This window comes from Tasmannia lanceolata, unplaced genomic scaffold, assembly GCF_043159265.1.
Source record: "Tasmannia lanceolata isolate RefF3 unplaced genomic scaffold, GAP_Taslan_0.1 ptg000012l, whole genome shotgun sequence".
NCBI classification, from domain to species: domain Eukaryota; kingdom Viridiplantae; phylum Streptophyta; class Magnoliopsida; order Canellales; family Winteraceae; genus Tasmannia; species Tasmannia lanceolata.
In genome coordinates this window covers 42,219,766-42,235,747 of record NW_027518689.1, presented here as the reverse complement: position 1 = coordinate 42,235,747, position 15,982 = coordinate 42,219,766, and the positions used below count along the sequence as shown (strand labels likewise).

Genomic DNA, 15,982 nt, shown 5'->3' with positions numbered 1-15,982 from the left:
TCTGCATTTAGTTAGGGCATATAGGGTGTCCCAAAATCCACAATTCACTGGAATTTAAATAATCGTACAAGAAATTTTAATAGCTGGTCTGGTCTTTTAGATCGAGTCTAAGATAGAGGTCTAGGTGTCTTAGGCATCCTAGCTTAGAATAGGCGCGAAGAACTACGTTGCCTTGATTCTCGTGGAGGCGGGGATACGTAGGCTTCTTTGGATGAATACCAGACCATCCGAGGACTCGGGCTAATAATTTAGAGTCTTAGGATTTGTTGTGTAGTTATTGTATGATTTGATATGTTTTTCTTACTTTTTTTGTACTGATCATATACTTTTAGCTGTAGCTTGCATGTGTTCGCACATCAGAATTTAGACACCTATTAGGCATGTCACTCATAACCTAGCTATGCTTAGGTGGCACATCTTTCATTTTATTTTATGTATGCTTATTATCTCTATCCTCAGGAAATGCATGTTTAGGTAGACGACTCTTGAGGATTGTTCCCATTTCATATGATTTTTTTACCCAAACTTCTTTGGAGTTAATGAAAATGGCATAAGAGACCAAGTGCTTGCACTCGGACGAATTAGAGGTGTTCTCAGACCTTCTCCATTAGTAACCAGGCACGAACCCATATATATTTCTGGTTATCCATTGCACAGAGAATTTGATTTTAGGGTTCCATGGCATATCCATGGATGGCGACTCTGAGTTTATTTTCGGTATGTCTCGGTTTCGAACCTTGGTTCCGGATCAAGACATATCTCTTTCTTTTTATATCGCCACTCGTGCTATGCTATGAGGGTGGCATCTGTTTCGAGAGTTCCTTGGTAGAGCTCTCCTTCACACGTGGATGATCCAGAGGGTGTGAGGGACCCGTTCCCTCACCGTCTATCTCGGATCGGGGTCCACAGATGTAAAAAAGGCCAGTGTAAAGACAGCAATAATCTCTGCCTTAAAGGCAGAAATCGACGGGTACAATCTAAGGTGTGACTGGAATAAGGATGGGTGCGATTAGACCTGGCAAGAAGTGACCCGGACTTGCGGGTTGACCTGGCCCGCCTGTATTTTTCGGGCCCGGGTCACTCATTTGTGACCCGTTTGAAAACGGCCCACGGGTCCACCCGACCCGTAAAAACTCGGTCGTTCCAAGTGGACCCGCGGGTACCCGTAGAAGAGTGAAACAACATTTTATTTTGGGACTTTTTCCTGTAGTTTCCATATTTTCATGCATTTTTTCGTAGTTTTTCTATAGAGGTGCCTTCTTTCGGTATTTTTTTCCGTAGTTTTTCTAATTTGAAAGCATTTATCCGTAATTTTTCTCTAAAACTTAGTACCTTACCCGCATGAATATTATTGCTAGCTAGCCACATTTGCAGAAACGTACTTCCCCCATCCTTTGCAATTTGCACCATGTCAATGAAGAAGGCAAATCTGCCAAAAAGTGAACATAAATGGCTATCATCACATGATCACATGCAATCGCAAAGGATGGGCGTGAAGTAGTCTTTGGCAAAGGTGGCTAGCAAATCCCTATAAAAACAACAAAAAAGCGGTTTCTCATGAAGATGGAGGGAGAAGTTAATTTCGAAGTTAATGTCGACTTTAATGTTAACTTCGACATTAAACAATTGTACGAGGATCGTAAAACTGTTAACTTCGACATTAATGTCGAAGTTAACAGTTGTACGAGGATTGTAAACCGGGCAGTGGCTGAAGATGCAAAAGACGAAGGAAAAGTAAGGGAGAAGATGCAAAAGACAAAATAACAACAAGGGACCTTTCCCAACTTCGAAGGTGTGGGCCTCGAGATCACAAAATTTTAATCAGATTTCTTTAATGCACTCGCACCCATGTATTTTCCGATCGCACCCAGCTACATTCCAGTCGCACCTTACCTTATAGCCGTCGACCTCCGCCTCTACGGCAAAGATTATTCCTGATTTTAAGTAGGTGTTTTCAAATCACATGAAATGATTTCTATTTTGCAGATTTCGAGGTATATTTAATGCAGGTAGAAAAAGAGACGCAATCAGTAGGAAAAAGGTTGGTTGTGATTTGTACCACTTGCAAAACAAGGAAGGGCAAAATAATTGTATTTTGGTCTGACACATGTACTTTGAGCGTGTCAAGGCGTAAAGTTGAAAACTCGCCGCCTATGGGAGTTCAGAAAATAAACTGGCCTTCTTTGGTGTTTTTCTCTAAAGAATGGGAATTTCCAAAGCTTTTGAGAGATTCTCATTCTGCCACCGAGAATAAGAAGGGTTGCCGAACACGCCCGTAATGTTGGCAACAAAAAGGATACTGATATTGGCACTCTCATGTTTTAATAATCGCACAAACTCAGCTTGTCTTTTTAATTGTTTTCCGAGAGCTTACCAAACCCAACTTACTTGCCAAAATAAAAGAAGAAGACTATGTATTAAACAAATCTATACATACTATGTTATAAAGAGAAGCCCCGCTCCTCCTTTTTAAGTGTAATAAAAAATTAAAAAACATAAGCTTAGAGGCTAATTAAAATCAATTTCCTAAGGCCCTATTCGTTTAAGATTACGACAACTGATTGTGACTGCCAAACCGATTATTGGATTCAAAATTATGTTTAAATTTTAAATCAATAACCAGTTTGGCACTCACCATATCGGTTGTCACAATCTTAAAAAGAAAGGGGCTTAAGTTTTGGGGGTGGACCAACCAACCCTTTCTCACACATCGTCCCACTTTAGTCAACCTTTTTTCTCTTTTTTATTCCTCTTTTTTATTATTTTCTCTTTCTTTGATCATTGTATGCATCGTATAAATGTTGTATGATAGGAACCTTGGATTTGATTGGGCACGACGGGCTAATTCTATTGGTATAACTCGCCTTAGATTAAGGGCTGCAGAATCAACGATTGAATTGTTCTTGATAAAACCCGAAAAGGATGCGTATCGATCAAGCGGCTGAGATTAATTGATTATGGTCGATAGGCACCAATGGATTGGATTCATGGTGCCCATATAGATCAACGGACTTGATCATCTGTCACTTCTTTTTTTCTTCTTTTTTTTATAACTGACAGTCAAGCCATGCTTGTCAAAATTAAATTGGATATGTATTGAATATTCATAATGGATGGATTTTAGCCCAAAATCCACATCTTTGGAATTAAAAATACACGGTCAAATGGTTGATTTACAGTTCACAGGATAACCCTTTGATTGGTGGTGAAGGGCATCGAACGATTGTGATTGTTTGGGTTGCCCTCGTCCAAGATGGGCCCCCCAAATGAACGGTCCATAACAAATTGATGTTGGGAGTTGGGACACATTTTCGATGCTAGAATACCTCCTCTTGAGAGAAAAATAAAGAGGAATGATATCCCCACTGCCATATTTTGATAATGGCACTACACTCTTTGCTTTACAGTTTTTTAACACCACAAAATTAAATCATATCCAAAAATTTGATTTATGCCCTCATCTTTTGTTCCTATTTTTCTTATTAATTTAAAGAGGAAAAGGATCGTACGCTCGAGTGCCAAATCACATGGGTCCCACATTTTTTTTGGTCATCTAAACCATTCATTTGCAAGGCCCCATCATAGATAGGGTGTCTACCAAAAATCAGCACCATTGAATCATCCTACCCCCTCCAAAATTGGAGGGCAAAATGGGCAGATTTGTGGATAAACAGTGTCTGTCCATTTTGACCTCCACAAATGGATGGGTTAGGATGATCCTATGGAGCTGATTTTTGGTATGCACCCTATTTATGATGGGGCCTTGCAGATGAATGGTTTAGATGACAAAAAAAGATGTGGGACCCATGTGATTTGGCACTCGAGCATACCTAAGGTTAGGTACACTCGAGCGTACAATCCTTTTCCTCTAATTTAAAACAATGTTCTCCTTTCTATGGAATGGTGTTACAAACGGGATTGCTTAATCATCGTGTTCTATTTGTTTTTATTTTTCTTGGAATGGGTGATTTTCTTGATCTCACCATACGCTTTGGTGAAGGCAAAGAAAGAAAGGGTTTTACGAGGAGAACAAAAATTAGGGCAAAGAAAGAGGGGGTGCTCTTTGGGCTCTCTGTGAATGCTTTTATGTGGTATAGCAATAAAGGGGTTTTCTCCATTCCTTCCAGTACTCTAAGCATATTGTCCAATACAAGCATAGTCTTGGACGGTTTTTCATCTTACTTATTAATGGGGCTTTTCCTCATAACTTGTGCAAAGATTTGAGAGTTATTTTGTGGTTGCATAGAAAGATGGAAAGTAAAGTTTTTTGGTGGGATGTCAAAGTAATATTTGTGTTGCCTTGTTTGTGGATGTGTTACGTGCTTTCTTCTGCTCTGACCAATGGTGGAATTTTTTCGTTGTTTACTTCGAGAGAAACCAAAACCTCATAAAGAAAAGTTATTTATAAGATAAAATCTGCACGCATACTTTATACATAGTTCACTTTAAATACAAATCAATCCACATAAAATCCCTTTACAACTTGACTACTCTCATCCCTATCCCTAACTAGATTATAGATATTTAGCACTAGACACTCTTAAACCCCTACTGTTACTACCAACAGCTACGCTATTATAGATATGCTCAAAAATAAAAATAAATTTATCCTCAACTCATTTCTACTCTCATGCATGTTTGCATGCAGCTAACTAAGGTGTGTCGCAACATGCACATATCACCCCCCTTCCATTTGAAGAACGTGTCTTCTAGGTTTGCATCCAAATGCAAAGCCTCAACATCCTGAGTTTTTTTTTCCTCGTCTACTCCTTCTGATCGGGTGCCCTCTATTAGATAAAGGTTTTGTGTCTTGCACTGTGTCTCGGATAGAACCTTTCGTCGCAATTATAGCACAATCCTTGAGCACGCCTCTTCTAAATTTGAGCCAAAGTAAGCCGTGTAATAGTCGGGTGGGATGCTTTGGGGACAATCATGCTGAAATCTCCCTGATTTTTGTCATCATCAGGTTTAGAAAATTGAAGATGAAATCTATTTTTTTCTTCGTATAACCGAACCAAGCCAATGGAAGCCACCAATGACATGGGTTTATACATTTGATTTCATCTTTAAGCCCGCTCAAGAAGCACCTGACCATGACCATCTGTATGGTTGGCAAGGACTTCAAGCACTGATGCCCTTCGTTTTAGCTTGGTGAGCGTGCCTACTAAATCATAGCACTCCGTCGAACCAAAGCGTGACTCTAGGGCCTTGGAGAAGGCATCCCACTTGGCAAGGCCCCAAAGTTCTCTATCATCTGTACCATTAAAAGGCTCTCCCCTCAATGTGAAAAGATGCAATCATCATCCTCCACGCAGCCACCTTCTGATAAATAATTGAAAAATTGTTCGGCACAATACAACCAACCCGAGGGATCGCTGCTATCAAACCTTGGGGAATCTACCAGAATAGTTCGAGTTTGGATACCATCCACATCCGGTGTTAGTGAGTCACCCCCGATCGGATTATAGAGTTTCCCATGTTGGATTCTCCTTTTTCACGATTTCGAGTCAGTCTTCATAATTGGAAGCCGAAATGCTAAGTTCTGGAGTACCTCATCCATTAGTCTTCTGTTCGCCTGAGCTTCTTCTTACATCTTGGATTGGGTCTCACGAAGTTGCATCACCGAATCTGTCAAATGAGAGAGTGGTGCCATCCATTGTAGGAACCGTTTGGCTCTGCTACCAAGTTGTTACATACTTTCTTCTACCCTGAGTAATGGTAGAATTTGTTGGTGGTATACTTCGAGGGAAACCGAAACCTCTTTAAGAAAAGTTATTTCTATGATAAAATTTGCATGCATATTTTATTTATAGTTCATTTTAAATACAAATCAAGCTACATGAAATCCCTTTATAGCTTAACTACTCTCGTCCCCATCCCTAACTAGCTAATAGATATTTAGCATCAGACACCTACAAACTCTATGATTCCTACCAACTGCTGCTTTTTTCTAGATAAGCTCAAATAGAAATTTTATCCTCATCCCATTTCTACTCCCGTAGCATGCGGCTAACTAAGGTGTGTCGTAACATGCATGTATCTGTAGGGTTGCAACTCAGGCCGGGAGGGTCGGGTTTTCCAAAACCCTACCCTACCCGAGAAATTATCTCGGGTAAGGTCGGGTCTCAATTTTTTTGGGAAAACCCAAGAGTCATAAACCCGACCCTAGCCGAGATAGTTTCTAGGTTCACATCTGCCTTTTATTTTTTAGCATAGGATAGCGACTAATTTCAAAGATGGTAGAAAAAAACAATTCTTCACACCAAAAATCTCTATATTTATGTCATCAAGTGTATAAATTTAAGAAGAAAATAATTTTTTTCACATCACAAACATGATTACCTCAATGAAAACAATTATATCAATATATCGGAAAATAATCTGTCATTTATTCAAGAGATATATAAGAAAGTCATTGTACAACTATATGAGTCAAGTTGGGTTTTGTTTTTTTTCCCCTTTAAACCTGACCCTACCCAAGATTTGGTTGGGGTTTTCAACTTAAAAGCCAACCGAACCCAACCCAAGCCCTATGATTTCTAAACCCGACCCATGTTATTTTTGGGTAGGGTCGATGCGTGTCGGGTTTTACCCGACCCAAGTTGCAACCTTATGTATCTAGATGTAGCCCATTGTGGTGAACCAAATATATTCTTCTCTTGTGGTTGCTTGTGATTATTTTTCTTTTGCTCCCTTTGTGGTTGAGGTTGTTTGGCGTATGTATTTTTTTCTCCATCTTATTTGTCCAAGATCTTGGATTTTCCCGTGTGTTCGCCGATGGTGGATTGACCGGTGTAATTGGTGGTGGGTTTTGGCCGCAACAAATGGCACTTCTTTGTTTCGCCTACACTTTCTATAATTGGTGGTCACAATTTTATCAACATCAAGTCATAAAAGAGTATACCAAAGGGAGGAGAGTGCCAGTAAAAAAGGGGAGTGTGTATATCAATTCTTTTAATATATAAAAATTGAAATGAAATTTAATGATGCCACAAATGAGTAAATATGCTATGATATTGTTTTCATTGAACCACTTATAATGTTAAAGCACCCTTTATCAGTTACAATCCAATTTATGGCTACAATATATTTGTAGTTTTGTGAGGTTTTTAAATACTCTTCTCAGTAATGAGAAGCCGAGAAGGAAGGACACTTTTTATCAACCACTGAGTAAGTTTTAACATGTTTTTGCATTTTGATTGTATTCTTTGGCATTAACCAGGACAAAATCTCCATCCTCAACCATGAAAAGCTGGTCATTATCTCTAATCACTTCTATGCAGTCTATCTCTGCCCCTTCTTCATTCATTATAACTGCATTCCTTGTGTCAAATCCAAGCTTTTCCCCTGTCAAAGAGAAGAAATTTGTATTTCAAGACCATTTTATCGACTCTATCTATAATTAGTGATCTTTACACCCTTTGTTTTGACAGATACACCCTTCTTTTGGTTTTAAACATTCTCATTGATTGTTGTAGTTACCAATGCAAAATGTTTGAAACAAAGAGGTAATGTTTCTATCAGACAATATGAGTGTAATTTATATCAAATTCCCACAACAGACTAACAAAATCACCCACGTGTGAGTTCATTCATTTTACTAATTTCTCAAGCATTGCTAATGAAAAGCGTACCTGCAATTTTCTTGAGCTCTTCTATGGAGTTTGGCAACCTTATCAACTTCCCTACTTTTGAGCTTTGGCCTCTTAGCAGAGGATGGCCTCTGTATATGCTAACTCTGGGACAGAACCCACCATTTACTCCTTTGATGAACACTTGTTCTTGCTTTCTAGACACCCTGATAGGCTCCATAGGTGTTTCTAGCACCTTAATCCGATGACCCACTTCACGTATTCGCACCATTTCTTCCAAAATATCAAGATTCATCTTACCTGCTGTTTCCCCAATTAGATCATTCTTATCTACTTTGGCTCCATTCAAGACTAAGAAATTCACCATGTCTACATGGTTTTCAGCCAATGCAATTTGCAATGCGGTCCATCCTTGGTGGTTCCTCGAGTCGATGTTTAATCCTTCTTTTAGCAGTTCCTGCATTGTTGAATGATCATTTCTCTTTGCCGCCAAGCAGAGAAGATCACCGCTGGTGTTTGGGTCAGACATGGATGTAGAGGTGTACAAATGTCTGAAGATAGAGTGGTGTTTTTCAGAGATTGCATCCCATAAGGCAGTGTTTCCATTCATATCTGCATTTGATACACAAAATTATTAAAAAAAGAATGAGAAAGATAGACCAGAGTTTTGGTGGGTTATTGTGTAACAACCAATTACTCCTAAAGCTTAAGCTGTTAGAGTTGGTGTTATTTAATCATTTATACTTCAACACTCCCCTCTTCTAATAGGCCGAAAGTAGTACAAGCTTGGTCCCCTCAAATTGAACTTCGATGGTTCTAGTTTGGGGAATCCGGGGCTAAGAAGCACGGGTACTCTCCGGAGGGCCACGTACCCGTGTCGGGTGCGTATCGGGTGCGGGTGCTCTTGGGTACTCTTTGGGTGCGTACCGGATACGCACCCGGGTTTGTGTACGTATCGGGTGCGCACCCGATTCAAATTAAATCGAAAATTACAGATTTACAATTAGGGCTGCAACTCGAGCCGGGTTTTACCCGACCCGCATCGACCCGACCCGAAAATAGCTTGGGTCGGGTTCAGGTTTCATGGGTTTCGGGTCGAGCCAGGTTCAGCATTCAAAAGCCCGCATGAATCTCGGGTCGAGCCGGGTTTGAAGGGGCCCGACCCGACCCGACCCGAGTTACATAAGTTATAGTATGTACATTTTTTTCTATTGTTAGTTAAAAGTTAAAGGGATAATTACATTTACACCCCCTCTAGTTTCTGACACATCTACTTCCACCCCTATAGTTTAAAACGTGACAAATACACCCTTGTAGTTTCAATTTGTTTAAGGTAGGCCCCCTCAGTTGAAGGTTCGTCCATAGATTGAAGGGTTAGGATGATCCGATGGAGCTGATTTTTTGGGCACACCCTATCTATGTCAGGACCCATCAAATGAATGCTTTGGATCATCCAAACAATGTGGGCCCACATTATTTGGATGATTTTTTAGTAGTGTTTGGATTCGGGTAGGGGCCCACATTATTTGGATGATCCAAAGCATTCATTTGATGGGTCCTGACATAGATATGGTGTGCCCAAAAAATCAGCTCCATCGGATCATCCTAACCCTTCAATCTATGGACGAACCTTCAGCTGAGGGGGCAAACCTTAAACAAATTGAAACTACAGGGGTGTATTTGTCACGTTTTAAACTATAGGGGTAGAAGTGGATGTGTCAGAAACTAGAGGGGGTGTAAATGTAATTATCCCAAAGTTAAAAGTGAAAACCCACGCACCCACTGTTACTGTATGTGAGTGTAATTTCTGCTTCTATGAGTTGAGTTGATTTAGCATTGTTTGATTGTAATTACAACATTGTTTGATTACAACATTGTTTGATTCAAGTGTGATGTGAGTGTAATTACATCATTGTTTGATTCAAGTGTAATGTGAGTGTAATTTCTGCTTCTATGAGTTGAGTTGCCTTGCCAAACAAGAATTTTCCTTAAAAATTTGCGTCAACGTGAAAAAACCCGACCCAACCCGAACCGACCCGAGATTTATCATGGGTAGGGCCGGGTTTGGGAATCGTGGGTTTTCCGAAAAAAAACCCGACCCGACCCGACCCGAGATATTTCTCGGGTAGGGTTGGGTTCTCCAAAACCCGACCCGAGTTGCAGCCCTATTTACAATAGAGGGGTTGTCCCAATTAACAAAAGGGGGGTTGAATATATATATATATATATATATATATATATATATATATATATATATATATATATATATATATATAGGGAAAGGTGAGCGTACTCGGTCGAGTAGATAAGCTTATCTACTCGGTCGGGTTAAAAACAGTGGAGGCCCACATTTTTTGGGTGATCCAAACCATTCATTTGAAAGGCCCTTACCTAGATAGGGTGTCCACAAAAAATCAGCCCCATAGGATCATCCTAACCCATCCAAATGTGGAGGGAAAAATGGGGAAAAATGAATGGTTTGGATCACCCAAAAAATGTGGGCGCCAACTGTTTTTAACCCGACCGAGTAGATAAGCTTATCTACTCGACCGAGTACGCTCATAAATAAAAACCATAAATAAAAACCTAATAACTTAGAAGTAATATTAGATTTTGGTGAAGTAATATTAGATTTTGGTGATGTTATTGTTATTTGATTGTTCTCCAATTAAATTGTTTGATTTTTTTTTTAACAAAATATTTTTATTTTTTTATAAATATATAATAAAATATAAAAATATATTATATTCAGCGTACCCCCAACGTACCCGTATCCTATTTTTTTTACAAATCACGTATCCAAGTACCCGTATCGTGTCGTACCCGCAACCCATATGTATATGTGCTTCATTCCGGGGCCTGCAGGTATTGGTGGGATATTAAGGAACGAGAAAGGGGAAATCATTTGGGCTTTTAGTGGTCCAATCGGAGTAGCATACTCAAATGAGGCGGAAGCTTGAGCCATTCACCAAGGAGTTAAGTTTCTACGAAGCGTAGACATAGACAGGGTGGTGGTCGAAGGTGACTCTCTCAATGTCATAAGATGGCTAAAAGATCCACTTAAGGTACCTTGGAGATTCGCAGCTTTATTGGATGAGATTCAGGACAGGGTGGGATCCTCTTCGAGATATCTTTCAATCATATAAGGAGGTCGGCAGATGGTGAGGTGGATAAGCTCGCCAGAGAAGGGGGTCATAGGCTAAGAGTTGAGCTCTTCGATTTTCTCCCTCCATAGTTGCTAGCATCTATGTCTTTTCCCTATGTATTTTTCGTCTTAATTTGGTTTTTCTATGTATCTTTTCGAGACCGCCTCCTCGGTTTCGTTTTTTAATGAATTGATCTTACCATTCAAAGAAAAAAAAAAAAACTTCAACACTCCCCCTCACGTGTGGCCTCTCCTTTTCCTTTTTGGGCTGGCGGTACACATGAATTTTTAACATAAGGAGTTGTTAGGTTTTGAACCTAGGACCTGCGGTGAGGCAATAGCTCTTATACCACGTGAAACAACCAAATATTCCAAAAGCTTAAGCTGTTAGAGTTGGTGTTATTTAATCATTTATACTTAAACAGTTATGCTACTTACCTTGTTTGTTTATGTTGCAGGAGTACTTGAGTAGAACCATAACACAATCTTTATACCCTTTTGATGCTGCTATGTGCTGATGATACACAAGATTACATAACTCAATAACAGAAAATTTGACAATAAATCCAACCTCTCTCTCTCTCTCTCTCTCACTAGAAATATATAAGCAGTTTAAGACATACCAAGGGTGTTCTGGCTTTGGAATCCACAATATCAGGATCCATTCCTGCTGTTAGAAGCTCTTCTAGGAAAGAACTGTTACCAGTAGCTGCCACAGTCAACAGATCGTGATCGTTTACTTCCGTCTTTCCTAACAAATCATCAATGCTGAGATCCTTGAGTCCTCTGTAGTGCTGCAAAAAATAACCACAACCCATCTATGTCAGGCCCATCACATCATATCTGTCTCAAATAATATGAAATCAATGGGGGTATATATAATTTAATTACCTGAAGCAAGTTCTTGAGAATAACTAAATTGTCCTCTTGTTTGATTTGCATCGTTTCTATAAGAGTACTCTGTTTCAATCTCAAGAGTTGAGACAAGGTCCTTGTCCGGAACGTAAATCTATGAGGTCGATTGTAGAGAGCGCTTATCTCTCCAAAGATGTCTCCACTTCTTAAGGTTCTTACCACTCGTTCCCCGTCCATGTCACAAGTGATTATTTCAACTTCCCCCGATACCACAACATAAACATCGTCTGGTGCCTCATTACGCATGATAACATCCTCTCTTGGTGGGAGATACTCAGCTTTCATCTCTTTAACCTGATCCAAATCCATGTAAATTTCCCTTTTTTTTAAAATGGGTCCATGCAAATTTCTTTTAATTGTGATTCTGGGATGTGGAGATGTTACAGGGCCAAGATTCTCACCAAAAGCAAGAGTATTTCCTTTGAGACACCTTTAAAGAGATAAACCTGCTCCATCGTCGGTAAGAATAGATGCTGACAGATACTTTTACAGATTGATTTGGGTAGTTGCTCCATCAATTGTAGTTGATTTAAGCTCTCTGCTCTGAATCTTAGACACATACATGCCAATATCTGCTCTTTCAACCGCAAAGGTAGATGATTCCGACACACAAAATTAGAAGCTGATTCTATGCTGTTCCTCTGCAATTCAAACCAGATGATTCTATAAGGTACATAAGATTCATGTCTTCCAATTCACATGAGAAAATGGTTCATGCAAGGTTCTGAAAATGGGAATCGAATCGTAAATTGTAAGAGGGTTCAATTCATATCGAATCATAAATCGGATTGTGAATCATAAGATTTTTTTTTTCAGATTTATATATAAAATGAGGAAATTATTAAAAAATATAAAAAAAATAAAAAATAAGAATAAAATGTGTAATAATCTATTTTTCATTCAAAACTATGAAATTAAATATAAAATTCCATGATTAGTAATCCAAACTTGTGGCTGGTATTGGTAGAAGTAGGAAGGATGAGGAGGAGAAGGAAGAGGAGAAAAAGGAGCAGAATAGATTTAGCGTTTTCTTTACTTGTTTTAGTTTATAAGTTGGGGCAAGGGTTTTCTGTACGATTTATTTCTAATTGTGAAGGGCCCATCACACACACACACACACAAAAAAAGGCAAACAAAAAAGAATCATAACAAATATAAACATCGTAAAAAACTCACTATTCAAAGTCGAATCTTACTTGAATCGTACGATTTTTACGTAAACTATTCTTCCTTCTGATTTGAATCGTTCAACCCTCGATTCCATTGAATTCGTGAATCGTACGATTTTAAAAACATGGGGTTCATGTTATAATTCTAGGAAAGGGTTGACTTACAAAGTCCATTGTGCGTGGGTTGACTTACAAATTCCATTGTGCGTCGAGTTCCTTCTACTACCAAATTAGTCATGTTCCCGATGAGATAAGCGGTGAGGCCTAGATTGAAGAGCATGTAGAATATATTGAAAATCATCTCCCCAGTGTTCACAGCATGCAGATCTCCATAACCAACAGTGGTCATGGTGGTAATGGACCAGTAAAGCGATGAAATATAACGGACCCATAGACTTGCTTCTCTGAAATTGGGAATCACTGCGCCGATCCATGTCCTCCCTTGGTGCGGATACCGATCCGCAAGCAAGTAGTAGAGACATCCAGCATAGTGCATAAGAAACAGAGTAACCTGCAGCCAAAAGTTTCAATTTCATCTCAATACATACCACTTTCTTAGTTCATTCCAAGTAAGAACTTAACAACTTGCTTACTTACAGATAAAAGTAACTTAACAACTTGCTCACTTACAGATAAAAGTCTAGCACATCTTATCCAAAAATAGCTGAACCTTATATCCTTTTCAACTCTGCATTAGTACACAAGCATCAAAACCAAGAAACAATGTATAAAACTCTTTACAGGTTATGATTTCTGCATTCATCAATTCAGGAAAAAAAACCCACCTTGTGAAAAATTGCTTGACCTTTCTTAGACGCCATAGTCTAAGCATACCCAACAGAGTATAAGAAAGCCCTGTCTTGTTCTTCCCTGTAAACAAGTAGCCCACAACCTCGAAAGGTATCGTTGAAGCCAAATCCATGACAAACCATGTTGACAGATATCTGATTGAAAGACAGTAAAACCCCATTTTGATCTTGTTATCAATGAAAATTTTATACTGACCAACCAAAAAAAAAATTATACAGTATGGTTGCTCTTCTTTTCTATTATCTTAAAACATATATCTAAATTTAGACAGATGTTAGTTAAGAACAGCCAACCGCATTGCAATTTTTCTGGAATCGCGAACTAAAAGTTGTGTTCTTGAATCAATGTAGGCCAAGAAAAATGTTAGAACTATGTCGGCAGCGAAAAAAAGATCGATAACACTGTCTGCGATGTAAAGACCTCCTTTGGGTGCGGCGTTCATGAACGCTACCTCGAAAGGGTAGACCCATGCAGAGTAAGCCACCAAGAACACCATGAGAGTCTCCCAGCACCTGAAAAACCCAATGTGTAATACATTCAAAGACTATTTTCTCGTTATATACATATAACTTGCATATTTAATCCTATTTGAATGGATTAAATCAATTTTTTTTTAATGGAGAAATAGACTGAATATTCAATGACTAGGAATTTCATGGATGAATCCTGTAAGGCCAAGTTTGGATACTAGCAAGATTTAGATTTAGATTTAGTTGATATTTTTAACTGGATCAAATCCTTAGATTTCCAAATCAGCTACAACAGTACAAAAAGTTCCGATTTTCAAATCTTTTCTACGAGACATTATTTGGAAATCAATATTTGTGGCAACTTCCGTCACCATCGCTACTACTCGACGTTACTCTGGCAGCAGAGAGACATCCCTCCCTCCCTCACTTTCTCTCTTTCTCTCTCTCTTAAAACATGATCATGAAGATGATTGATGTGTTTTGTATCCAAAACTCAAATCCAAATCAAAATGCAAATGCATGAGGTAATACAAATAGTCAATCAAAATTTGAACTTCATGGATGAATCCTGTAAAGGATGTAGTAAAAATAGCCAATCAAAATTTGGCTAACATTCTTTCTTCAGAAAAGAAACCTCATATTTCTACAAATTTCTAAGATTTAAAAGAAATTAAAAGCAGATGAATTTGCAAGTCGAACCAATCCACAAGCACACGTAATACATACTCCCTTAGACCCTGTTGGTTTTAGCCTGTGACAACCGATTGTGAGCCCCAAACCGATTATTGGTTTGGGGCTCACAATCGGTTGTCACAGTCTAAAATGAACGAGGCCTTAATGAATGTGTATGTGCATAACCCAAGTTAGACTGTCTGACTCGGTGAGTCTGAGTTGGATGAGTTTGTAAATGAGTTGATTTTTCTTCTCTTTTTCTCTATGCTTCGATTCTTCCAGTTCAACTTCGGCCAACTCACCTCCAAAGCCACCCCAATGGAGTGACTTGATAAGGTGCATGACCAGAATAAACTGGTCCGACTCACTCACCTCCCTGAGCACTCGAACTGAGTCAACTCAATTGAGTTGAGGAGAGTTAGTGAGAACATGCTTACCCACTCACATCTCACACGCACACACACACACACATATGCATACATGAATGTAAAACTTACTAGTGTTAAGCAAAGTGATGGGTTAGTTATCTTAACCTGTATCTCGAATCCATCGGGGAGATGATCCTCCCTTTGGATTTGATCTGGGCCGAGTTCGACACACCCAATGGGGGGAGGATGAGCTTCGAGAGGTTGCGAAGATTGAGAGACGTCGATCCCTCATCATCACATTGGATCTCAGACTGGCCATGGCTCTTGTGGAAACCTTTCATCTCCTTTTATGAGAGTTGAAGAATAGATCAAAGCTAAATGATACCCAATTGAAATCTCTTCTCCAAGCTTCTTATGTAGAAGAGTAAGAAATAAAAGAAAGGTAGGAACATAACATGAGAGTGATCCCATCCAAACCCATAATAGAGACATAAAACTAAGAAGAGAATGGAAATAGGACTCATGGTTATAACTGCATTGATTCATGTTTGGGATAAGCCTCAAATGGGAATGGTTGGGTGCTCTATATGCTGTTGTGTGGTTCAAATCTCTTCCATATTTTTTCTAATTTTTTCCCTTTCTTTTTCAATTCTCTCTTCCCTTTTTCTCTTTTCCCCTTTTATTTCAAAATTAGATTTTCGGGGTTAACTAAACTATAAAAGGAAATGTTATCCCCCCTCTAACGGATAACCCCCCCCCCCCAACTTGCACTCCCTAACGTTATTCGTTAAGTTTTAAAGGCAAAGAAAAACGTTAAAGGGGGTGAATCTATCTTTAAGCT

The 15,982-nt window shown here is 39.1% G+C and overlaps 1 protein-coding gene across 1 annotated transcript; it reads right to left on the bottom strand.

Moving 5' to 3' along the window:
• Window positions 1-6,996: 6,996 nt before the first annotated feature.
• Window positions 6,997-15,687, bottom strand: KT2/3 (potassium transport 2/3). The gene is made up of 11 exons (XM_077392630.1): window positions 15,307-15,687; window positions 13,925-14,143; window positions 13,607-13,765; window positions 13,452-13,509; window positions 13,015-13,332; window positions 12,054-12,293; window positions 11,629-11,946; window positions 11,361-11,531; window positions 11,176-11,251; window positions 7,635-8,204; window positions 6,997-7,347 (listed from the first exon to the last, which is right to left on the bottom strand). The coding sequence occupies exons 1-11, from the start codon at window positions 15,480-15,482 to the stop codon at window positions 7,178-7,180; spliced, it is 2,475 nt and encodes an 824-aa protein (XP_077248745.1). The 5' UTR covers window positions 15,483-15,687; the 3' UTR covers window positions 6,997-7,177.
• Window positions 15,688-15,982: the final 295 nt, after the last annotated feature.